At 27.6% G+C, this 25,859-nt stretch overlaps 1 protein-coding gene and 1 long non-coding RNA gene across 3 annotated transcripts in view; one reads left to right on the forward strand and one right to left on the reverse strand.

Annotated features, from left to right (window-relative positions):
- The first annotated feature begins 394 nt into the window (after positions 1-394).
- On the forward strand, positions 395-24,786 carry LOC127282851 (uncharacterized). Of its 2 annotated transcripts, none has more exons than XR_007843257.1 (4): positions 395-697; positions 22,090-22,145; positions 23,117-23,386; positions 24,498-24,786. It is a non-coding gene; the product is annotated as an uncharacterized LOC127282851 (long non-coding RNA). The 2 variants fall into 2 exon arrangements; XR_007843258.1 differs by having other exon boundaries at positions 23,117-23,307.
- LOC127282848 (protein PFC0760c) overlaps positions 2,056-25,859 on the reverse strand; it is a 41,628-nt gene continuing 17,824 nt past the window's right edge. The window contains exons 3-9 of the mRNA XM_051307385.1: positions 17,462-18,717; positions 16,440-17,387; positions 15,949-16,369; positions 15,782-15,882; positions 6,233-15,400; positions 5,710-6,146; positions 2,056-5,629 (exon numbers count right to left, since the gene is read on the reverse strand). Of these exons, the coding sequence (XP_051163342.1) occupies positions 3,199-5,629; positions 5,710-6,146; positions 6,233-15,400; positions 15,782-15,882; positions 15,949-16,369; positions 16,440-17,387; positions 17,462-18,717 (14,762 nt within the window). The 3' untranslated portion in view covers positions 2,056-3,198. The remainder of the gene's footprint in view (positions 5,630-5,709; positions 6,147-6,232; positions 15,401-15,781; positions 15,883-15,948; positions 16,370-16,439; positions 17,388-17,461; positions 18,718-25,859) is intronic.

The raw sequence follows: 25,859 nt of genomic DNA on the forward strand, positions 1-25,859 counted from the left end.
AAATCACAAACAATTGAAAATTTCCCCTATTATTAAAAAAAAAGTAACAAAACACAAAAATTAATATTAAAAAATACAAATAACAATAAATAATTGCAAATAATTAATTAATTTTATATTTTACATTTTAAATTTACCCGCTCAAATAATTCACTAGGCTTCTTGTACTGTACGCATGCGCTGTTGAAAACTTTGAAACTATTTATTATTTTATTCACTTTATTAATTTTCTTACTAATTATATTAACATTTAATTACAAAAAAAGAATTCTGCTTTAAATATTTTTATATTTTATGAAGTAATAGTTATAAAAATGATCGTTTTTGCTTTCAAGAGTTAGTTACTTTTGAATCTAGTTTTCAGCGGTTGTCAGCACTGCGCTTGAGAGAAAAGTACAGAACGTTGCTGAACGACGCCGTACGTGTTCAATATTTTGTTGCTCGCGAGTATTTATCAATCTTTTAGTAGTTAAATAAAGTTAAAGTGAATAATTGTAGAAGAATTTCATCTTAAACGATTAAAATCATTAAAGTAGAGTCTCGATTGGAAGAATTTCGCTCGCAGGAATGAAATTGTACCCTGCAACAATCGTGGCGACAGAAGACTATCGTATTCGACATCCATCGTATTTTATGAATAATTTGTCGATTAAATAAACGGGAATTATTGTCTTTGAGCTAATTATCGTTAGAATAGGTGAGTTATTGAAAAAATATTTATAATTACAATTTTGACGCTATAGCGTACATAACCTAAAAAAATTTTGGCGCTCGAATAATTTTCACGGCGTCATGTACTGTACGCATGCGCAGTTGAAATCAATGTTAAATTGAAATTTTTAAATTCGTTTAATTAATTTGTTTAAATAATTATATTTACAATATTTTAGTAATTATTTACAAAAAAAAAAAAAATTGATTTATATATTTTTTATTTTTTAAACGGGCCTATATAAACGTCTATATAAAAAAATATTATTTGATTTCAAAAGTTCGATATTTTTCGATATATTTTTTAGCAGTTGTCAGCACTGTACTTGAGAAAAAAAGTATAGTATGTACAAACGTACAACGGTTAACGGTTTCTTGTCTTTTTTTCTCTGGTGTACTTTTTGATTTTCACGAATTAATTAAAAGTTAAAGTGGATAAAAATAGATAATTAGCTGAATATCAATTGTTAACGATTAAAATTAGTGAAATAAAGTTTATAGTTTCCTGGCAGGAATAAAATTATTCCTGCAACAATTACGTCGAAAGAAGATTATCGTAATCGACATCGAAATTTTAATTTTTTTTTTTTATTTCAATCCTGATCAATCAATTCATTTTGTTTTAAAATGAATTTCGTCATTAGGATCGGTGAGTTATTGCAAATATTCCTTTTTTTTAAATATTTTTAATTGGATTTATGAACATAACCCATAAATTCTCTGAGTTTTTGGCGCTAAACGGCGACAGTCACAGATGAATAATTACTTGATATGTTTATCGAATATTATATTTTTTAATGTAATATTTTAATGAATAATTAAATGTTTAAAAAATATTTTAATGAATAATTGAATGTTTAAAAAATATTTTAATGAATAATTAAAGAATTAATAATTAAATTAATTTATTTAATAATTAAAATTAAATTAAATATTATTAAAATATTTCTCAAAATTTTTTATAAAAAATATTTTAATAAATAATTAAATATTTTAAAAAATATTTTAATGAATAATTAAATTTTTTAAAAATATTTTAATGAATAATTGAATGTTTAAAAAATATTTTAATGAATAATTAAAGAATTAATAATTAAATTAATTTATTTAATAATTATAGGTAATTAAATTAAATATTATTAAAATATTTCTAAAAATTATTTTAAAAAATATTTTAATAAATAATTAAATATTTAAAAAATATTTTAATGAATAATTAAATTTTTTAAAAATATTTTAATAATTGAATTTTTTAAAAATATTTTAATAATTAAATTTTTTAAAAAATATTTAAATAATTAAATTTTTAAAAAATAATATAAAAATAACGGGGAAAAAAATTAATTTTCTTTTTTTTTCTTAATTATTAATTTTATTTTCCTTCGCAATGCTTATATTACAAAACATACTTTTCCAGACACATTGAAAATATGTACTATTTACACTGGATATTTCTACTTTTGTGCTAAACACTCTCGTCTTTACAGAAATAATAATATAACTATTTAATAGGCTTTCATTCTGATAATATGATTATGGCAGTACATTTACAATAAAATCTATATTATAATTAATCGTTATGTTATACATATAACGTTTATAATATAATATATATATATATAATATTTATTCAATATGCAAATTTTTTTTTGTGAAGGTACTCGCTATTTATGTGCACCCACTATAGGCTTAAAAACGAAGTGATCACGATTTTTTTTTTCGCATTAACAATATATAGCATATAATGCATCGGGCATTTTTGAATCGTGACACATAATGAGATCTTTATTAGTCACAACACAAACAAAATACGAATTTTTTTTTTTTGCACCAAATAAAAAAGAAAATATTTTTTTCAATTTTTTTTTTTTTTTCATAAGATATGTTGTATATATATAGTTATGAAATCACAAAAGCTAGCAAAAGCATTTTTGAATTGGACCCCTATTTACAATGTCCATTGGAATTGATTTTTTTTTTTATATAAATTGATTTCTTAAATATTACTTTTGCAAAAAAATTTCCCTATAAATTAAATATAAACTAAACATTAAAAAAAATGTACTAGTATTGTCCTAAAACTGCCCTTTGCGTGATCTTATTTTCGTTTATAATTTTTTTTATTCAGTCTAATCATATTACCGTATAATCGTATTCATATCAACTATCGATTATTATTCGAAGGGGGTTACGCTATCGTATTGCGTAAAACAAATATTTACATCTTTCCATACTTTTTTTTTTGTATTAATTACAAACTGATAATTTAAAATAGAAATTTATGCTAATTTGAAAAAAAAAAAATTATTTTTGTGGCAGTAATGTGTTATAATTAAATTTAATACGGAAAGGCATTTTTTATAATTCAAGCCATAAAAAAAAAAATTCATTTAAAATAAAGAAAAATTCGCTTCCTTTTTTAGAATTAAAATTAAAAAAAAATTTAGCTAAAAAATTTTTTTAAGAAATCTAATCGTGAAATACGTATCAAGACGTACTATTTCTGTGTTTTTTGCTTTTTCCCTTGCCGGATTCAAATTCATCCTCACTGCGACGACGTTTTTCTTTTAATTGTTTTTCCATTGCCAGCATGGTGATCATTTTTTTATGCGAATCACCAACAATCCAACCATGTTGTTCTAATCGATCATTTTCTTCTTCGGCTATAGGTGTTGTTTCAATCATTTCATCCTCATCACTTGAACTCGACCAATAATAAAGTTGATTTGCTGCTGCACGTTTTCTTCTTCCAATTGCCACGCCAACATCGTCATCAACTTTATTCCATGATTTTGTTGTTCTCAATTCTTCATCATCTGAATCACGTTTACTACTTGATAATCTACGTTCTTTTGAATCTTTACTACTTGACATTGAATTACGTCTACTTTTATTTTTTTTTATATTTTTCTTACATTTTTGATTTGTTTTTGACAATTTTCTCTCCGCTTCAGAATCACATGATTCATTCTCTTCAATTTCATCAGTGTGAGAATTTTTTTTATTTTGATGTTTCTTTTTATTTTGCTTTTCATTATTTTCTTGTTCATTTTCCAATTGTTCATTATCAGAATTTTTCATTTCATCTTTATTTTTACCCAATTCACGTAAAATTTCCTCTTCAATTGCTTTTTGTTCCTTAGCAATCATTTGCTCGTGTTTCTTTTCAATATATCTTTCTTTTCTTTTTTCTTTTGATTCTTTTTTTGGTTTACGTGATTTTTCATTTTCTGATTTTTCTTTAGAGCGTCGATGGGAAATTTTTGTAAAATCCTCATCATCATCGGAACTACTTATTTCAGCTAATAGTCCTTGTTTTCCAATTGCACATTTACGTTGTCTTCTTATTGGTTCAAAATTTGTCATTGATGCTTGTTGTAATTTTTTATTTTTACGTTGTAATTGTTTACGTTTTTTTGATTCTTGTACTTTTCTACTAAGAAATACATGAAGAGGAAGATTTCCCGATTCTTTTTCTGGTTTTTCATTTGTTGTAAGTTTTTCCGGTAGTACTGATAAATCATCATTTTGTGTTTCTTGTTCATCTTGTGGAATGTGATTTTCTTTAGATTCTTTATTAAATTTATTATTAGAACTTTCACTTTCACTTCTTATTGCTTTTGTTCTTGATGCTTTGGCAAAAATTTTCATTTCCTTTGTTATACCATCAAGATTATCATTTTTTTCTAATAAATTGAGAGCCTCTTCAAGTGGAATCCATTCTTTTTTTGATTGTTCAGAATTTTCTATTATTTTATCATCTTTCTCATCATCATCAGAAATTTCTTCTTTATTTTCTTCGCTATCTTTTTTTAAGTCAATAATTAATTCTGATTCTGATTCAGAATCAGTTGTTGATAAATTATTTTTTTCATCCCAATTATAAGTATCATTATCAATATCGTCGAATGATTTTTTACTCTCTTCGATATTTAAACTATCTTGATAATTTTGTTCTATTTTTTCATCTTGTTTTTGTATTATTAATTCTTCGTCATTATCATTTTGAATTGATTCACTTTCCGATGATGTTGATAATTCAGCAAAAAGATTTTGTTTGCCTTTTGAACATGTACGTTGACTTTTGGAAATTCCAACGCCTACATCTTCAGTTTTTGCCGCTGTTATAAATTCATCAGAACTATCATTTTCATACCATGCATTTCTTGATTTTCTTTTTGTTTGTTTATTTTTCTTTTTTTGTTTCGAATGTTTATTTATTTGTTCTATTGAACGTTTAGAATTTTTCTTTCTCTCAACAAAATCATCCATTGGACCGGTGATTAATTTATCTTCACTTTGAAATGCTTTTAGTGCACCTTTTGTTTTTGGTGCAAATTTTTCACTATTTTTCAATTTATTATCAATTATTGATTCCAAACGTTTACTAAAATTACTATCATTTTCTAAACTTGATGATTTTGATATTAAACTATTTAAATCTTTGAAATTTGTTTCTGTTTTTCTATAGGATAAAACTGAACTAAAACCAGATTCCATTTGACTTTCTTCATCTTCAAAATCATAGACATCTTTTGTTTTTGATGAATTTAAATCGTCTTTCTTTTCAAAAATATCGCGTCGTTTTTTCTTTTCAGCTAATCCATCGTATTGATCGTTGCGAATTAATGGAAATTCTTGGCGTTTTTTCGATTTTTTTGATTTTTTTCCCTTTTGTAAATTTGTTTTTGTAATAACATTGGCTTTTTCAATTTGTTTTCTTTCGTAGAGTTCTTTTTTACGCTCAAAAAGTTCTTTTATTGGATTTTTACTTTTTTTGTTAATTGTAAAATCTTTGAAATTTGTTATATTTGCAATTGATTCTTTCTTTTCTGATGTGAATTTCATGGAATCTTGTGTTGACGATGGAGCTCGTGCACAGGCAAGTTCTGCTAAAACTGTCATTGGTGTTGATCCACTGAAAAATTAAATTTTTGTTTTGTTAATATTTTGAAAAATTTTGTTATAAATTTATTTATTTATTTAATTATAACTTACTTATGATCGTGTTTATCGTTATTGTGTAATAAATTGGATAGTGCTTTATCCAAAAGACCACCGTGAAGAGATTGATTGTTATAAATTCCATTTGTATTTAAATTTGGTGAATTAAATTGATTTTGCATTCGTTCATAATTATATTCAATTTCCTCGCGATTTTCTCTTGGTATAAATTGATTGATTTGATAATCCCCACTGTTATTACTCTTTTGACCAAAAGCATTTGAGATAAGATTTTCACTTTCTCTCATACGTTGCTGTATCTTATCCCGAAGTTTGTTATTGTGCTCAAAAGCAACGTCTAAACTATCCTCATAGCCAAGATTATCAGGACGAGATGCATCTGGACTTGCTGATCTACTTGAACGTTCACTTTGTTTATCGTGACCGCGATTATCCTTATCATTGTTGCCATACATTTCCTCACCCAATAGCTAAAATTAAATATTGAATAATTAAAAATTTAAAAAAAAAATTTTAATTGTATTTACAAAATTAATTATGAAAAATTAATTCATACCTGATTAACTGATTCGAGAAGACTGCCCAAACTATTTTGACTCTCAGCGTCTCTCCAACGATCTTTAGAGGGGGCAAAAAATTGTATGGGAATTTCTTTGCGATAATTTTCAGTATGATCGAGTTTTATTTTTTTAGCACCTCGTAATTCTTTTTCAGTTGTTGCTTTTAATCTTGAACAACATTCAACAAATAATTCTTCATCAAAATTCAAAACTTTTCCTTGTCGTGATTTATGTTGTGTTACAGCGGCAGTTGCTGAAATAATTTCCTGTGGTACATCGAGAGCATTATCTTCAATAGCATCTGTTGGCGCTATTGTTACAACTTCGGCTCTCATCTCGTGATTTGCAATTGGTGAACGAATAACAATTTTCTCACCTGAAAATTCACTTGAACAACTTTTTCTACGTAAGGGATTTTTTTCTTCTTCTTCTTCTTCTTCTTCTTCTTTTTCTTGATAATTTTTTTGTTCCTCATCACTTGATTCATCATTTGTACTGCTTCCCAATGATGTATAGGAATTATTATAATCGAAAAATGGTGACATTCGTCTTCTTAAAAGAACATCTTCAAGTTCATCTTCATCATCATCTTCTGAATTTTGCGTTAATTGTGAAATATTTGATGGACTCTTTGGATTTAATTGTTCAATATTTTGACTTGATGACTCCTGCAAATTAAATTCTTCATTTTTTTTCAAATATTCAGATTTGTTGTCAATTTCTTCATCATTTGTTTTTTTCATCTTTTTCGGAATTTCCTCTTCTTCTTTATAGTCTGAGTAAAAATTATTTTCGGAAATATTTTTCATTTGATTTTTATATTCATTGGAAGTTTCTTTATTTTTTGATAATTTTTGACTCTTAATTATAAGATCATCATCGGGTATTGATGATTCATCTTCGAATGCTTTGGAAATTGTTGAAATACGTTCTTCAGCTTTCTTTTTACTTTGTCTACATCTTGAACTTGTTATTAATAATTCTGATGTACCTAAAGAATTTTCAACTCTATTTGTTTTCAATTGAATATCATCTTGAGAAGAATTTCGTGAATTTTGTTTTTTACTAGTAAATGTTTCCTGTTCATTTTCATTTTTTCTTTTTTGTGATGATTTTCCACTTGTACTTGTTGATGTTGACGATGTTCTTGATCGATGTTTTGAATTTTTTTTATTAGATTCTTTCTTTTTTGATTCTCTTCTTGATTTTGGTGAATCAACATCTTTGGAACGATTTAATTCATTGTCGGAACTTTCTGATTTTGAATTCCAATCGTCAAGGACCTCTCTAACTTTATCGACTTTTTCACCAGCAAAAACTCTTCCAAATACACTGCGAACAATTTTATTTTTACTTTGTGATTCTAATGCATCTTCATTATCACTAAATTCATTGTGATTTAAATTTGATTTCTTATTTTTAATTGATCCTTTCTTTTGTTTTGATTTCCCTTTTTGTCCCTTTGGGGTAGTTTTTTCTGATTTTGAAATTGTCTCTTCTTCTTCTTCCTTTTTGTTTTCATTTTCAATTTTCGATTCTTTTTCCTCAATTTTATTTTTTTCACTTTCAATTTTGCTTTCTTCAATTTTTTCATTCTGATTATTTTCAATTTTATCATTTGGTGATTTATTTTGAATTTTATTCTCAATATTAATAATCAATGGTAAACTTTCTTGTTCTGAATTCAATTCAATAACTTTTTGTGAAATATTATTAGTAAATTCAGTTTGTATATAAGGTTGAAGACTATTGTTATCCATACTCAATTCAGGATCATCGAGTAATTTTTGTATATCCACGGACATGTCTGTATTTAATGAATTATCGTCACTGTCAAATTCGGTATTTATTGAATTATTTGTATTGCAATTTATTTGATCAGTTTGAACTTTTAATGTTTCGGTAAGATTCAAAAAATTTAATTTCGTACTTTCCTCTTCGTCAAATAATGATTCAGTTTTAGAGTTTGAATTTTGAATTTTTGAATTTATTTCTGGTGAAATTGTTTCAATTTCACAATTTTGTGTTAATGAATCTATGGAAAAATTTGTATTTTTATTATCTTGTTTTTTTTCTAATTTTTCAGTGAGATCTTGATTTTTTTTTGATTTTGATAAATTTAGAGTTGAAGTATTTTTTCTTGATTTTAAAGTTTCTCGTTTTGTTGTTGAAATTTCAATTTCTAAATCGTCTTGATCAAAATCATAACATTCGTATTCTTTATAATTTTGTTTATTTTGATTTCTCTTTGGTCGGGAAATTTCTTTTTCTTGATTTTTTGTCGATCTTAATGATCCACGTTTCATTGATGATTCACTTTCTAAACTTTCTTCATCGTGTGAAGAATTTTCTTTACGTTTTCGTTTTTCTTTAGGTGTAACTAAAATATTTTCAGTTTCATTGGTTTTATTTGGAATTTCTAATATTTTTGATATCAAAATTTCAGTTGTAGAATTGTCAGGAATTAAATTTGAATTTTCATTTATTGATGATTTTTCCATAGAACTTTGTGAATCGACATCTAAAATTGGATCAGGAGTGTCAAGATCTAAATGTTCTTCAGCTAAATTTCTTTTCTTTTTCTCTTTTTTAGTAATTTTCTCTTTTGTTTCACTGGATTCTATTTTTGATGATAAATTTTTAATTGGCGTGGAAGCTGCCTCGGGAAATACGGGACTAATATGATCAGTCAATACATATTCATCGTGTGTCATATTTTCGGTAATTTTGCAAATCTCCTCATCAAGTAAATCATCGTCCATATTTTCTTGTTCCTGTTCTATTGGCAATGGTTTTTCAACAAATGGAATTATTATTGGAATTTGTGGTTGCTGTTGTTTTTCCTGTGAATCTTTTTCTTTAAAATGTTGATCGAGAAGTTGATTTAAAACATCCAAATTATCGGCAGGATTTTCATTTTGTAAATCCATTTTTTCTGTTTTTTCAAGATTATCAAGATTTTTCTCTTCAATAACAGATGAAATTTCTTTATCTTGATCCTTGTCTGAATGTTGAATTTGAATGAGATGCGATTGAGAAAGATTGTGTTTCTTTAATGAACTTCTACGAGTAAAACTTGTTGCACAAATATCACAGAAAAATTTAGCAGCTTCTTTTGTTAATTTTTTCTTTTTCTCGACAATTAAAATTTCACCTGTTTTTGTATGAACTACAGCAAAATTTCCAATAGGACGTTTTTTTGGTGTTTGAAAATCATCGGTTGCTTCTTTTGATTCTTGTGGATCTTGATTAGAATTTGGTTCAAGAGATATTTCCTGTTCTTTGGAATTTGATAATTCTTTTTCGAAAATATTTTGTTCCGTTATTTCGATTTTATCGTTTTCTTTTGGGATTTCTGATGAAAATTGTAAAACTTCATTTGTTGATGTTTTTTGACAAACTTCTTTTTCTAAAATAGATGTAATGTTGTCTAATGTTGAAGAAATAACTTCAAGTTTGCTGTTTATTATTTCATTTTTATTTTCCTTTACTTCATTAGAATCGTCCTTTTGGTGAATTGACTCATCATAAAAAAGATTAGATAATTTCTTTTTAGGTGTTTTTTGTTTTCTATCCGAAGATGCATTTCGTTTTTTGTCCAAGGATTCATTTTTCGATTCATCCAATATTTCTTCTGTGATTTCGTTTGTATCATTCATAGAATCGATCGTTGAATTATTAATAGGATTATCGCTTGGTAATTCCAGATGTTCATCAATTAGAGAAATAGTTTTTTTAGCTTTTCTTCCAAAATGTTTTCTTTCCACAGATTGATCTGTTGTATTTTCTATTTTTTCTTCTGTCACATTTTGTTCTTTATCAGAAATAATTTCATCAATTTTACAAATTTCTGAAAGATCAATTTCTTCATCATCAGGTAGAGCAAGATGTTCTTCACAAAGAGAGATGTATTTTTTCGATTTACGTCCTGGACGTTTTCTTTCTGTGAATTCATCTTGTTGAGAAGTATTATCAAGTGGATTTTCAATTTTATTTTCTTGTAATTCAATTTTATCATTTGTAATAGTATCCTCAGGGAGAGAAGATTTTTTAGATTTTCTTCCTGGTTTCTTCTTTTCTTTTTCTTCATTTTCAATAATTGATTTTGAAATCTCTTCCTTTTCTTCTAATACTTGATCAACATCTGTGGAAATTAAATTATTTTGTTCAGAATTAAGTTCAGTGACTGTTTTCTTTGGCTTTCTTCCCGGACGTTTTTTCTCTAAAGAAACAATAGGTTCCAATTTTTTCAATTCTTCATTTGTATTTATTTCTATTGGATTAATATTTAAATTTTGATCTTCATTTTGTAGCGGTAAATCATCGGAAAGATCAAGATGTTCATCAATTAGGGATATATTTTTCTTCGATTTTCTTCCAGGACGTTTTCTTTCTAATGGAACATCATTTTCGATGATTTTTGTTTCGACTTTTTCTGTTTCAATGAAATTTATTGGATTTATTTCTTTTTCTATTTCTGGAAATACATCATCAGAAAGATTAAGATGCTCATCGATTAAGGAGATATTTTTCTTTGCTTTACGTTCGAGTTTTTTTCTTTCAGTTGATTCAAATTCGTGATCTTCTTTAGAATTATTAATTTCTATGTTAATTTTCTTTTCCTCTTGATGAATTGATGAATTTGAAACTAATGTGTCGTCTTTAATAATTACTGAATCGTCCTTTGAATTTAATTCTTCTGTAGGAATAATTTTTGACTTTCGTTTTGGACGTTTCTTGTCAAAATTAATTTGATCGATAATTTCGGAATTATCCATTTTTTCTGTAATTTGATCATTTATTTTTTCTACGACTTCTGAAGATGATGATGTATCCATAGAAATATCGTCTATTGGAATTTTTAATTTTGGTTTTCTTCCTGGTCGTTTCTTTTCAATTGATTTTGCTAAATTAGAATCCAATGATTTATCTTCTTTTTCTAATTGTTCCGTTTCTTGATTTTTATTGTTAATTATTGTCGAGGATTCTTGATCATCTTCAGACAAGGAAATATCTTTTTTCGACTTTCTTCCCGGTTTTTTCTTTTCTAATTTAGTTTCATCAATTTGTACAATTGTCGATTCTTTAGAAATATTTAATTGCTCATTTATTTCTTCATTTACATTTTTAGTAGTTTCATTTTGTCGAATTAACAATGAAGTTTCATCTTCTGATACAATTTTCTTTGCTTTTCTTCCAGGTCGTTTCTTTTCTATTTGATTTTCTAATGATTCTTCTGGAATTGAAGAATTTATTTCAACTTCTATGTTGTCTGTTAATTTTGAATCATCTTTTGTTTCCAAATCAGATTTTACTTCTTGATCGATTAATATATCGTCGTTAATTTTTTTTTCCTCCGAAATATTTGAAATATCAGTTATCGATGAATTATTGCTTTCTTTTTTAAGTTTCCTTCCTGGTCGTTTTTTCTCTTCGATTTTTAGTAATTCATTTTCTTCTGGGATTTCAATTTGCATTGGAATTTCATCATTTGAAAGTTGAGGATTTTCATCAAGAAGATTTTTTTTAGGTTTTCTTCCAGGACGTTTTCTTTCTGAAATTTGGAGCATTTCTGTCTTCTCGAAAGATGTTTCTATTTCTTCACTTGATTTCTCTTCGGGTTTTTCGAAAATCTCATTTTTATCATTATTTACTTCAATTATTTTTTCCGATTGAATACTCTCTTTGAGAATTTTTTTCGGTTTACGACCAGGTCGCTTTTTCTCCACTTGAATAGTTGGAATAATTTCTGAAATTATTTGATCGCCTGTTATTTTAGAAGTTTCAATTGAAGGTTGAATTAAATTTTGATTTTTCGGTTTTCTTCCTGGTCGTTTCTTTTCTGTGAAATTTGCCTCTTCTTCTTTTGAAGATTCATCGTCATTTATTAATGTTTCATCATCGGGAAGTAAAATATGTTCATCAACTAAAGAAATATTTTGTTTGGCTTTTCTTCCTAATTTCTGACGTTTTCCAATGTGACTTTCATCAATTTCATTTTCTTTCGTTAGAGATGAATCTGTGGACATATCGTCTTCTGATTCTGATGGAGTGTCAATTGTTTGTTTACGTTTAGAATATTTTCTTTTTATTGATTTAGTTGGCGATTCTTCACATGTTGATTCACTGGTACTGGAATCTTCGGATAATAAATCATCGGAATTATTTAAAGTTTCATTTAAGAGAAGAGATTTTCGTTTTGATGATCGTTTACTTGTAAAAGTATTCGGCACTTTGAACATTTCAGAATCAGTGTCTTTGTCAATTTCTTTATCGGATTGTTTCTTTTTCATAGTTTCAACACATTCGGAATCATCACTTTCTTCAGAAAATTGATTTTTTAAATTTAAATCATTTGTTGAGTTTAATTTTCTTGTTCCATTTTTGGAGAGTTTATCTATTTCGTCATTTTGAATTTCTTCATCTTGTTTTTGTGAATTTCGTGTTGATTTGCGTGTTATTTTTTGAGGTTCAACAATTTTTTTCAAATCAGAATTATTTATTTCGTCTTGATTTTCAGAATTTCGTTTTCGTTTTGATTTCTTTGGAGATTCTGTATTTTGTTTTGAAACTTCATTATGGTTTTCATTATCTTTACTATCTTCTGTATTTTTATTAGTTTTATCCTCTGCAGGAATCATTGGCTCTTCGGGAATGTCTTCAACAGGAACTTCAGATTTGTGAACAAGGGACATGATATCTCCAAAACTAAGTTCTTTTTCCACTTCAATTTCTTCTTCTGGCACTTGAGTTGTGATTTTTCGTTTATTTTTCTTCGGTGAATTTATTTCCAATGATCTCTTTTTTGATTTTCGTGTTGATTTTTCCTCTTTTTTATCATCATCGATAGAATTATTCAAATTGATGTTTATATTTTCATTTTCAGACTGACATTCGGGATTTGATTCATTTTTCTTTTCTGAACTTTCAGAAATATTTTCCGATAAAATTGGAGCAATGTTGTTTAAAACATTTTTTAAATCTGAATTTACATTTCCTAGTGAAAATCCAGCATCACTTTCTAATAAAACATCTTTCTTTTTTGCAATTTTAGAAACAATTCTTTCTAAAAATGATCCTTTACCTTTTGGTTTTCTCCTTGAAAGATCTAAAATAATGTCAGTTGTTGGTGAAGTTTCATCAACTTTTGGTTGTTGTTGTTCTTCTTCTTCTTTCTTTTCATTTGTTTTAGATTCTTTTATTTCCATAGATGTTGAATTATTTTGAATACTTGAATCTAAATTATTTGCAATTTCCAATGGTTTATCATTTGTGAGATTATTTTCAGAGCGAGCAGAATCGTTATTAAATGAATTATCAGTATTATTGACTTCGAGTGATGTTTGTAAAGTTAGAACAACACTTTCTTGTGCTTCAATTGGAATATTAACACCTTCAGTTAATATTCCAATTACATTGTTTAATGATCTCTTTGATGTTCTTTCTTTTCGTGAATTTCTCGTTTTCTTTTGGCGTGTTACTTTTAATTTAGCGACATTTAACGATATTTCTAATGAATTTTCCTTGCCACTATCCATATTTGAATTACATGATTCTTGATGAATGTGATCGAGGCTAAAATTAATTAAGTCTGATGTTTCAGGAACTTTTGAAATTATTTCATCAGTTGTGATTTCTTTATTTTTTACTTCATCTTCTTTTATTTCAGTTGTTTTAATTTCGCATGTAACTTCTTCTTCTTTTTCTTTTTCTACTTTTTCCGTTGTTGATTCAGTTTCACTTTTTGAAATTTCCGTTAATTTTGGACTTTCGTTATCAACTTCGATTTTATCGGATTCTTTATTAATTGATGTATTATTTTTTTCGGCGTTTCTTGGCGATTTTCTCATAGCGTTAGTTTTTTCTTTTTTTCCAACAACTGGAGGAGAAGAAATAGTTTTTTCTTTTTCAGAAGTAATTTTTGTCTTTTTATTAAAATTTTTCGATTTTATATTCTTTTTTAAATTTTTTAGCGAATTTTCAGGTGAAAGTTGTTCTTGTTTTTGTTTCTTATTTTCTAAATCTTCATTTTTTGTCTCGCTATTTATATTTTCTTCTTTATTCACCTTGATACTTGTACTACTGTGTCTTCTTAGAGTAATATTTTTAGTTTCAGTAATTTTACCAGGTAAACTTTTTCGTGGTCGTCCTCGTGTTGTATTTTCTGGTTGTTCAATATTTTCTTCTTTCAATTCATTTGCTTTTTTTGCAATTTTATTCAGTCTTTTTCCTTTTCCCTCTTCCAATTTATTTTTGACACCAATACATTTTTCATTATTTATTTCTTTTCTATTTATTGATGAATTTCTCGAAGAAGTGCGTAAAATTTTTGTTGAATCATTCGACACTTTTTTTGTTGTTTCTTCATTAATTGATTCAACTTCGGTGGTAATGATTTTATCAGTTGATAATCTTGAATTTCTTCTTGATGTTTTTACAGCGTCTTTCATTAAATTTTGAGCGACTTTGAGTTTTGATCGAAGAAAACGACCAGCAGTGATGGAAATTTTTTTCTTTATTTGCGATTCATTGGAAGATTGATTGGTTTTGGAATTTTTTACAGAACCTCGAGCAAATTTACCATCAATTGTTCTTAATTGTGCTTTTGCTTTTATCGATGCATTTAAAGATACAACTGGATTTGATGTTTTCTTTTTTCTAGTTGATAAAGTTTCAGTTTCTGATTTATCATTATCGATTTTATTAATTTCATCCTTAGAAGATCGTCTAATTGAAACTTGAACTACTCCATCTAATTTTGAGTCAATTATTTTTTCTCCTGTATTTTTTGACTTGATCCCACGAATTTTTGATTGTTGAACACGTCGGATTAGTGCTTGTTTTGATTTAATATTTTTCTTCTTGCTGATGACTTTGATATTTTTTATAACTTTTGTTGAACGAGTGTTGGATTCATTTTTTGTTGCATCACTTTTATTTGTTTCTTGTGATTCGATATTTTTGTTCATCTTCTCATCCGAATGTTTTTCTGCATTGTAATTATTAACAACTGTTTCAATCGCTGCTGAAATATTATCATTTCGACATCGTTTTCGTTGAAAGGATTTTGCATTTTTCAATAATTTGTTACGTAGAGCTGCCTTATTGCGTGAAAGACGAGTTGAAGAATTATCGACTAGGTTTGATCTCGCTTTTGTTTGAACCTAGATAGAAATTTTTTATAATTTTAATTAAAATATAGAAATTGAATAAAAAAATTTGTAATTTAATTTTTGATCAATTTTGAGTTTTAGAATTTTTTAAATGTTTTAATTTTATGATCAGCAATGAAAGGAATATCAAAGGGTTCTTTTAACTCATTTATAAATTATCGTGAAATGAAGGGTGAATACACAAACGTGATGATGAAAGTTTGTGTTGATCGAAGAGCATTCATGAACATGCAAAAGTTCGTCTATAGTAATCAATAGCTTAAAATATTTCCTTATCATTACTTAAGTTTTCTAAATTTTATATTTTGGTTTGATAATTGCAATTATCTGAGAATTCTTTCAGGAATTAAAATTTAAAAAGATTTTTCTTACATTTCGCAATCGACCCTGAGAACGTGCAGCACTTTCCTGTAAGACTTTTCGAGTTGCTCGTTTTGGTGGTAGATTGGCAAGCATTTTTTGAATACTTTCGTCTGTAAATTCGAAAAAAAAAAATTATTAATAAAAATAATGAAAATTAATTTTTGCGATAGACTTACGATCACTTGGTCGAACACGAGGTCCTGATGGTTGTTTCTCCTTTGGAATGTAGACCCTTGGAGTTTGTGAATTTTGAATATTTCTTTTCATTCCACGATTACGACGTCTTCTACTACGACTGCCAAATGGTCGCCATTTACATTTTTTCTTTCCATTACCAAAGAGTCCCAGGAGCCATGTTTGATCACCACCACATTCCAACATATGTTTATGAAATTCAGCTAAAGTGGTACAATTTTTCGAGCACTTGGTACAAGTTTTTTCCAATGACACTGTGTTAGATTTTGTGGTTGTTTGATTTTTTTCTGGTAGAATGAGATGTTTATAAAGTTCCAATTGATCACCAGCAAATTCATAATGAGAACACCACACATTTGGATGCGTTGCTATTTTGTGGTCTTCCATTTCCTTTAGTGTTTCCTAAACATTAATAATTCTTTAGAAAAACAATTTTTTTAATATTTAAATTATTAGAAAAATAAAAACTTACATATTTTGCACCGCAGGCTCTACATATATAAATTCTTGGTCTGGACCATTCGCCAGTGAGTTCAGCGTAATGAATATTATTTCCATTTCCATTATTATCGCCAGATTCATCCAATTTTTTAAGCCTTAGATAATGGGCAAATTCAATTGTACTATCGGCTGTTAATTCAATTTCTGTTGTTTTTTTAATATGTTGATTATTTTCAAAAGAATCTTCTACTTTGGTATTATCATCATCGGAATTTTTATCAATACGACTAGAACTTGAATTTGACTCAATATCTGTTGGAATAATATCTGACTTTGTATTTGAAAAATTTGTTATTTGATTCAACCTATTTAAATTATCACGTTCTTTGATTAGCTGCTGTTTCTTACGAAGAGACAACTGTGTGGAAATATCAAATTTACTTAAATCTTTTATTGAACATTTCCATTGTTCTTTACCATCGTATTTACGGGGAAAATTATATTTTTCAAATGACACACGACGTGGATGTGATTTAAAATTTTTTCTCGGCTTTTGTGCATATTCACTTGAGTTTTCCAATTTTTCCTTTGAATAATCTTTATTATAGACTGGCGTCACGGCCGTGAGGGAAATATCAATGGGAAATTGAACTTGATTTGGTTCATATAATGTTGTTGTCGTTGGGGATTTTACATCTAATGTGGAAGAATTTGAAGAGGAAGTGGAATTTTTTTGTAGTTTTCCATCTAAATGATGTAGAAGATTATCACGAATATTACAACTCACGCTACTGTAAAATGAACTGTCAAATTCGGGACTAGCTGGATTACTTAATAGTTCTTTGTTTAATGGAATATTGTTGACTATTGTTGAATTATTTTCATGAAAATCAGATTTCTCTTCAATTTTCTTTTCTTTTGTTTCAATTTTTTCCCGAGGTGATAAAACCAATTCCTTTGATGTTTCTTTAACGCTTTCCTGAAATGATTAATGAATAATAATTAAAGATTAAATTTTATCAAAAATTATTGTTAGAAAAAAAAAGAACTTACTTGTGTTGAACTTGTTCTATCCAAATTATGAATCTCGTTCATGTGATTGGTGAGAGCCTCTTTTGATAGATATCTAGTGATACATTGAAGACAAGCGTGATATTTATCATTGTGATTTCCAATCATATGTTGAAATAAATTATCTAAATTGTCAACACTTTTGTCAGAGCAATATTGACAATTTAGAGATGGTTTTCTATTGTTACGTTCAGATCGTCTTCCACCTTTAAATTGATGAACTCTTTCGGTGTGCCTTTGTCTTAATGAAATTGAAGAGAATTTACGATCACAATAAAGACAAAGATGTCGAACAGTGGGTGATGGTGGTTTAGTTGATGTTTTTATCGGAATTTGAGAAGATGGTGAAATTTCTTGTGTTTGACATGTCTGAAGTACAGAGGCAACTTTTTCCAATGGTAAACTACAATGAAGACTTGTGGGTAAATTTTCGGATTTTTGATCTTTTTCATTGTTTTCCATTTTTAATGAATCTTTGGCACCATCATGATGAACCATTTGTAAAACATCATTTAAAAGATCATCCAAAAGTTCCTTGCATGTTTTATTTAAATCTTTTTCTTCTATTTGTACCAAATCTTGATGTTCAGACAATCTATCCATAATTATTCCTCCAAGTGTTCGATGTTCTTCATTATTAAACTTTTTTTCATCATCAATTAAATTTTCTTCATTTGAACATAATTTTTGAATAAGATTGTCTTTTTTCCCTTCATTACTAACAGGTACAAATGATTCAAGTCTATTTTCACAGTCTTTGGAATTATCTTCTTTTTTTAAAGAATCTTCCTCATTTTTTGAATTATCATTCAATATTGTTGTAACTGTAAATTTTTCATGACTTGATTCACGTTCCTTTTCCTCTTCAATGACGCCATTTAATACAGTCATTACATATTTTTCAAGTGTTTCCAAATTTCTTTCAACACTATTTCTATCGTCTTCTTTATTTGTGGATAATTCACATTTAGTCTCAGGTACTTTTTTTCTGAGATTATTTATCACATTACTGAGTCTACTGCGTTTATCCTGCGCTGTTGGAACTGATCTACAAGCGTGAGTTTGTTGTTGTTGTTGCTGACGAATTTCAGTGCTTACACTAGCTGCATGATTGACAGCATGATCTTCTAAATTATTTGTTGATGCAACCATTTTTTTGCAATTGGCCGTTGAGGAAATTCCTAAATAGAATTCAGTTGCTCCTCCTTTTGTCGCTTTGTTGCCTGCAACGTCTGCTTCTGAAAAATTGTAACAAAAATTGTTTATGTTTTTTTTTTGTTCTTTTTTTAATTCATAAAATAATGAATTAATTTTACATAAATTAATAGGTTAATTTTTTATTATGCATCATTTCATTCATTATATGTTAATTAATATTCATTATATTAATTAATAATTATTTAATTAATTATGAATAATTACGAATGGTTAAAAAATTTAATAGAAATGGAATTTCATTTTTGTTTTTGCACATTTTTTAATATTTTTTTTTAAATCCCACGTGAAAAAGTTGTTTCCGAAACTGAAATCTTGTGCGGAAATTTAGACAAATTTTTTTCATAACAGCATAAATATTCTGTTTTTGTAATACAAGAATTAAAATTATTGTTTGTAATGATTAAACACAATTACAGTTAAGAAAAATTAAATTTGCTTTATTTATATACTATTTATCGCAAGTAAACAAAAACTTTCTGCTGGTTAGGTTAGGTTAGGAATAGTAAAGGCGTTATTACACCTCAATTTCTTGTGCAGGCTGCGGAAGTGTAATAGCCCCTTTAGTCATTCCTAACCTAAAAGTTTTGTTTTTTTTACTTTCCAAAATAATATATAAATAAAACGATTTTAAGTGAAAGTTTTCTTAAATGTGTTTGATAATTACAAACAATAATTTTAAATCAGTTACGTTAAAAAATGGATTTATAAGTTATATGGAAAAAATTTGTCGAAATATTCAACAGGAATTTCCGGAAGAATTTCCGCAAGAGTTTCCAGTGATCAATTATTGCACAAGAAATTTATCACGTGCGAGTAAGATTATTTCTATTTAAATTTATTATTATAATTAAATAATTTAATTATTATTTTAATATTATTTTAATATTATTTTAATTTAATTATTATTTTTGATTTTCAGGACTTTTTTTTTGGAAAATAATACAATTTTCACAAATTGATTCGCATTTAAAATCAGTATCAATATCGTTTTCATGTTATTTTATCGCACGCAGAACAATTTTCAAAGCGCGTGAACGCGCTCGCTTTCCAAATAGATCGTAAAATGAAAATAAAGTGTTATTTTAACCCTTCTGCGCAAAGAGGGTTAATTTACGGTAAACTCAACTTTAAAGCTCATTTCGTTCCGCGGGTAGAAATTCGCTAATATTTTCTCTGACCCCTCTCGCACAGACACAGTTTTTGAAACTGTTGCGTTTAGTTGCACCATTAAAAGTAAAGTCTTTATAATGCTCAGAAAATGAACTATATATTTTAAATTGTATATTAAATATTTTTATTTTAAAAGAATTTTTTTTAAATATAATTTATTTTTTCATGAAAAATAATTTATTTTTATTCTGTTTTTTTTTGAATTTTATTTAAATTATTTTTTTTTATTTGTTTTTGATACAATTTCTTTGATATTTAAAAAATAAATTATATATATTTATATGAAATAGAAAACAATCGATTTTGAGTTGTTGGTAATCAATGTCTATTTATCTTAGTAGCTGCAGTCTAATGGCAGTCTGCCAGATGGATAACATTCAACATGGAATACTCAGATTACCAAGAATTCATGATGTAAAATAAAAGAAATCCAGGAGCATAATAAACGATTTCAACGGTAGTGGGATGCATTTTAGTTCAGCTCTAAAAATCAATCAATAACATATGTTTGGAATATACTAGATGTTTGAAAAATTATTTTCATATAACATAAAAATTGAAAGAGGAAAAAATTATTGAATTTGAATTAAAATTACTTTATTTTTTTGTCAAGAAAAAAATACGGTAATGGAAAATTAATTTTCTTGTAGAAAAACGATGGATTCGTATATATTTTTCTTTTTTTTTTTAAATGCATTTAATAATAATGAGCAATATGTATTCGTGATCTATAAAAATCGAAATTCGTTACGTGTTAAAATTTACAGGTCACTGATCTTTCGCTACGGTTACGTCAATGAAATAGAAGCGTAATTTTTCAAAATGAGAGATAATTCCGATGTTTCCACTACCTTTGAAATTTAGTTTTTTGCTGCTAGGAATTTTTTTCTTTTTTCAAATAGCTCAAATTAAAAAAAAAATGTAATTTACTTTTAAAAAAATTGTTTATTAAAAAGTATTTTTATTTTTTTAATTTGTTCAGAATTTTTTCAATTTTGTAAATTATTAGAAATTTATTTTAAATATTAAATTAAGAAAGAAAAAAAAATGTAACAGACTTTTTTTTTGGTTGAAATTTCATTTTTACGGAAAGTCAATTATAATGATTCGTTACACTTTGGTCCAACTTTATGATTTCACTTAATTGTTCGAGAAACACCATTAAGAGTCTAAAGGCTTTTGAGATAAAAACTCAAGTATTATTTTTACCACAAAAGACGTTAAAATTTTTTTTTTGTTTTAGTGGCTATTTATATAAATTAATAGTTAATTTTGTAAACAAAAAGTATATTAAAAAAAAAATGTTTCGTTAATTTTAAAACACTTATAATGCTTTATAGCATTGTGATTTTCATTATCAGTGAATTTAATTTTTAATCTGAATCATTTAAAAATAACGCATGCTATGATAATTATCTTATATATATTATTTATTTCTATATTGTTGGCGGCGCCTGAATAAAATCGATATTCCATTCATAAACTTGTTTTACGTGTTCAATGTGAGTGTGTTTTTACGTAACAACATTCATGGACATTTATAAGCTCGAGAAAGATGGAAACAATTTATGAAAGAAGAAAAGAGGCGTTCTTTAAATAGTTACACTCTCAAAGGCTGAGCAGTATTTTCATTTTTTGAATTATATAATATATATTATATTTTTATTTATATATTATGTAATTAGATTTTTTTCATAAAAAATATTTCTTTAAAATTGTTTAATCAAAGATCCATATTTTTATTTTTTTACATTGAAGAGAAAGTATTTTGCGTGCCATAAAAAAACATGACAGTCTTTTTAGGGGTTTCATCCCCCTAATGAAATGCTCAGTGAAAAAAAAAACACACACACACAAGCCTTAAAGGTAGACTCCTAAGAAAATATAGTCAACACGACGGAGAATCGATAACTCGACGGTTTCAAACGACCACTAACCTCATTACTTATTACCCTCTCTAATTTTCTGTCGTTCACTCGAACCTGAAATTCTTTTACGGTCGGGGTCAATGCTCTTTTATATATATATATATATGTGTAAAACAAACAAATATAAGAAAACACTGTTTGCGCAACTTTGAAGCGATTATTATTATTATTTTTTTTTTAAATGACAGTATTATAATTTTTTATTCGCTGAATTTTATATAATGTATAAAGATGCAATCACGTCGCTAAATGAAATTTAATTGATACTAACAAAATGTTTTTTTTTTGTTTCAGGTGAGGTAATAAATTTGTGCGTGGAAGTGTAATACCCAAAAACACAGAGAAAAATTGTAAGCTAATTATTTTTTTTATAAATATTTTTTATTTTTTTCGAAAAATTTTTTATATAAAACGTATGATAGGAAGAAAAATTTCCATTATTATTAGAGTCCTCATCTTCTTATTTCTCTTTCTTTGTTTGAGAATTTTTACTATGCCACTTTCAGATCGCGATTTTTTTTACTACGGATTATTCTTTTTTTTTTTTTAATATTTTTTTGTTCGATAATTAAATTTTCGGTACCATTTTTTTTATTTATTTTTTTTTTGAGTTCTGCGGAACACAGATAAAAAATTTTAGAGACTGCGGTTCATCAGGACTCATCGTTTTATTTTTCTTTCATTGTTCGCGAATTTTTACTATGCCACTTTCAGATCGCGGTTTTCTTTTACTACGGATTATTCTTTTTTTTTAAATATTTTTTTGTTCGATAATTAAATTTTCGGTACCATTTTTTTTGTTTTTTTTTTTGAGTTCTGCGGAACACAGATAAAAAATTTCAGAGGCTGCGGTTCATCAGGACTCATCGTCTTATTTTTCTTTTATTGTTCGCGAATTTTTACTATGCCACTTTCACGTCGCGATTTTTTGTATATTAATAATTAATTTTTTGTTCGTTAATTAAATTAGGTAACATATTTTTATTTTTGAATTCTGTGAACGCAGATAAAAAATTTCAGAGACTGCCGACCATAGGATTCTTCATCTTCTTTTTTCTTTCATTGTTCGCGAATTTTTACTATACCACTTTCAAATCGCGATTTTTTTGCTACGGATTAAAATTACTTCTTTTTTTTAAATAATTTTTTGTTCGATAATTAAATTGTCGGTAATATTTATTTTTTTTCGTTTCACGAAATTTACGTATAAATATTAATAATGGAAATTTTTTCTTAGAAACAAATAAAACCGCACACAAAAGAGGTTTAGTCTCTTCTAATTATTTTTCTCTGTGAAATATGGGTTTTCGAAATTAAATAGATTATGTGGAAAATTAAAATCAAACATTTGAGAATTGAAGTGCAGAATAATGGTAGGTGGACCCAGTTGATGTATTCCCAACGATGGGAATAGTGTGTTTAGTGCGTGAATTGTGTGGATTTTTCTCCATATGAAATGGAACTTTCAAAAGTGACTGTGAAATCAGTGAAAAATTAAATTCGAACTATGCGGTAAATTAGAACAATGTTCAGAAAATTCTGAACGTTTTAACAATTTGTTTACTATATTTAATATGGTTTATACAAGAAGGTACAGTGAGTATAAAAGTAACATATATGTGTGGGTGGATGCATAAATGGACGAATGGATGGATGAATAAATGAAGGAATGGATGGGAGTATGGATGAATGGACGAATGGATGGGAGTATGGATGAATGAATAAATGGACGAATGGATGGGAGTATGATTGAATGAACAAATGTATGGATGTATGGATAGTTGGATGGGAGTGTGGATGGATGAATGAACGAATAAATGGATTGACGAATGGGAGTATGGATGGATGAATAAATGGACGAATGGATGGAAGTATGGATGGATGAATGAATGAATGAACGAATGTATGGATGTATAGATAGTTGGATGGGAGTGTGAATGGATGAATGAACGAATAAATGGGAGTATGAATGGATGAATGAATGAATAAATGGATTGACGAATGGGAGTATAGATGGATGAATAAATGGACGAATGGATGGATGAATGAATGTATGGATGTATAGATAGTTGGTTGGGAGTGTGGATGGATGAATGAATGAACGAATAGATGGATGGATGAATAAATGAATGGATTGACGAATGGGAGTATGGATGGATGAATAAATGGACGAATGGATGGGAGTATGGATGGATGAATGAATGAACGAATGTATGGATGTATGGATAGTTGGATGGGAGTGTAGATGGATAAATAAACGGACGAATAGATGGATGGATGAATGGACGAATGTATGGATTAATGTATGGGTGTGTGGATGGATGTATGGATTGATGGTTGGATGTGTGGATGAATGAATAGATGAGAGTGGAGTGGATGGATGAATAGATGGATGTATGAATTGATGATTGGGGGAGTGGATGAATGAATGTATGGATAAATGGAGGGATGGATGATTGAATGAATGTGTGGATAGATGGAAGGATGTATGAATGGATGGATGGATTGATGGTTGGTTGTGTGTATGGATGAATGGACGAATGCATAGATGTATGGATTGATGAATGGGTGTGTGGATGGATGAATGGATGGGAGTATGGATGGATAAATGGTTGAAAGCATGGATGTATTTTACTTTTATTCTTATTTTACCTTTTTGTATAAATCATACTGCATGAGTTTCCATAACATTTTATGTATAGGATAACATTAAATGCAGTAGTAAATTCTGTTTTAAATTCATTCATGTAAAAAGAATCATTTAAACGTTCAGAATTTAGAATAATTGTGGACCCAACGGTGGGAATAGTGTACAGTGTTTTTCTACAAAAATTGTACGAGCAGGATAATAAAAAGAAGGAAAACATTTTGTGTGAGAAGATAAAGAAGGATCATCAGAGTTGCTCCCTAGAGATGCCAGAAGGAAGTGTGATACAAATGCGGAAGTAGCAGCTCCAGGATGGAGGTCGTGCATTAAAGAAAGCAGCCCAAGGTGAGTGATCTCTTAATAATTATATTTAATAATATATTTTATCTCAATAATCATATTTTGCCAGTACCGCTAAAATAAAATTAATCCTAAATTTTAGGTTTATATACAATTTTTGATTTGAAAACTAATGCTTCTGTTTTATTTTGAAAGTTTTTTGATATGAGGAAAAGTTTGTTTTTTTGTCGCCTGTCTTTTTTTATGGTTGACCAATCTTATCTTGTTTTTTCCCTATTCTTTTTTTTTCGTCAGAGTTCTCTCTCTCTCTCTCTCTCTCTCTCTCTCGCTTTCACCGATCGGCTTTATACTGGAGTGTTGAACATCTCTGTTGTGTTCACCTTCTAACTCAACTTCCATCCTTGTTTCTCACATGTAGAGAAATATTCTCACTACATTTATCCTTTTTATCTGTCTTTGTTCCCCTTGGGCACGTCTATCTGTTTTCTGCAAAGAGAAAGAGAGAGAGAGAGAACACGGCCATTTCTCCTAACGCCCTTTTATCCGGAAGTACCGGTCCTCAACCATCTTGGTGGGGGCTGGGAATCGATATCCTCCCCTACAACGCCAAAGGAGGTTGCTACCTCGAATGATCACTGTCTGTGTATATGAGATCATAAGTGAACATTAAAATAATGTTAACATTTCCAATTCTACTCCCTTTTGTAATAATAAGCTGCCTCTAATCTTCGTTCTGCTTTATGATTAGAGTTTTTTTTTTTTGGATAAATGGAATGTCTCAAAATTTCGTAACGGAAAAGAAATTTGTAATTGATACTATTCTTTTTGGGTAATTTTACTAGTTTCTAACCAAATAATACTAAAAATTAATATGGTCCATACTAATTTTCAATATTATTTGGTACGTTTCATATACTATAAAAAAACAGATATTTTTTAAATGAAAAATTTCTCAATGTGTTGTAAATTCTTATATATAAAAATAGTAATTTCAAATCCTTTGTCAGGTTTATTTTCTAATATATGTGTGATGAGCATTCTTTTTATGATTTTTGCAATAAAGAAAAATTAGCATGTATAAACAGTAGTGACACGTGCTATATAATGATTCTTCAAT

Source organism: Leptopilina boulardi, unplaced genomic scaffold (assembly GCF_019393585.1).
Source record: "Leptopilina boulardi isolate dan_hultmark-lab unplaced genomic scaffold, ZJU_Lbou_2.1 LbouV2_302, whole genome shotgun sequence".
Classification (NCBI taxonomy): domain Eukaryota; kingdom Metazoa; phylum Arthropoda; class Insecta; order Hymenoptera; family Figitidae; genus Leptopilina; species Leptopilina boulardi.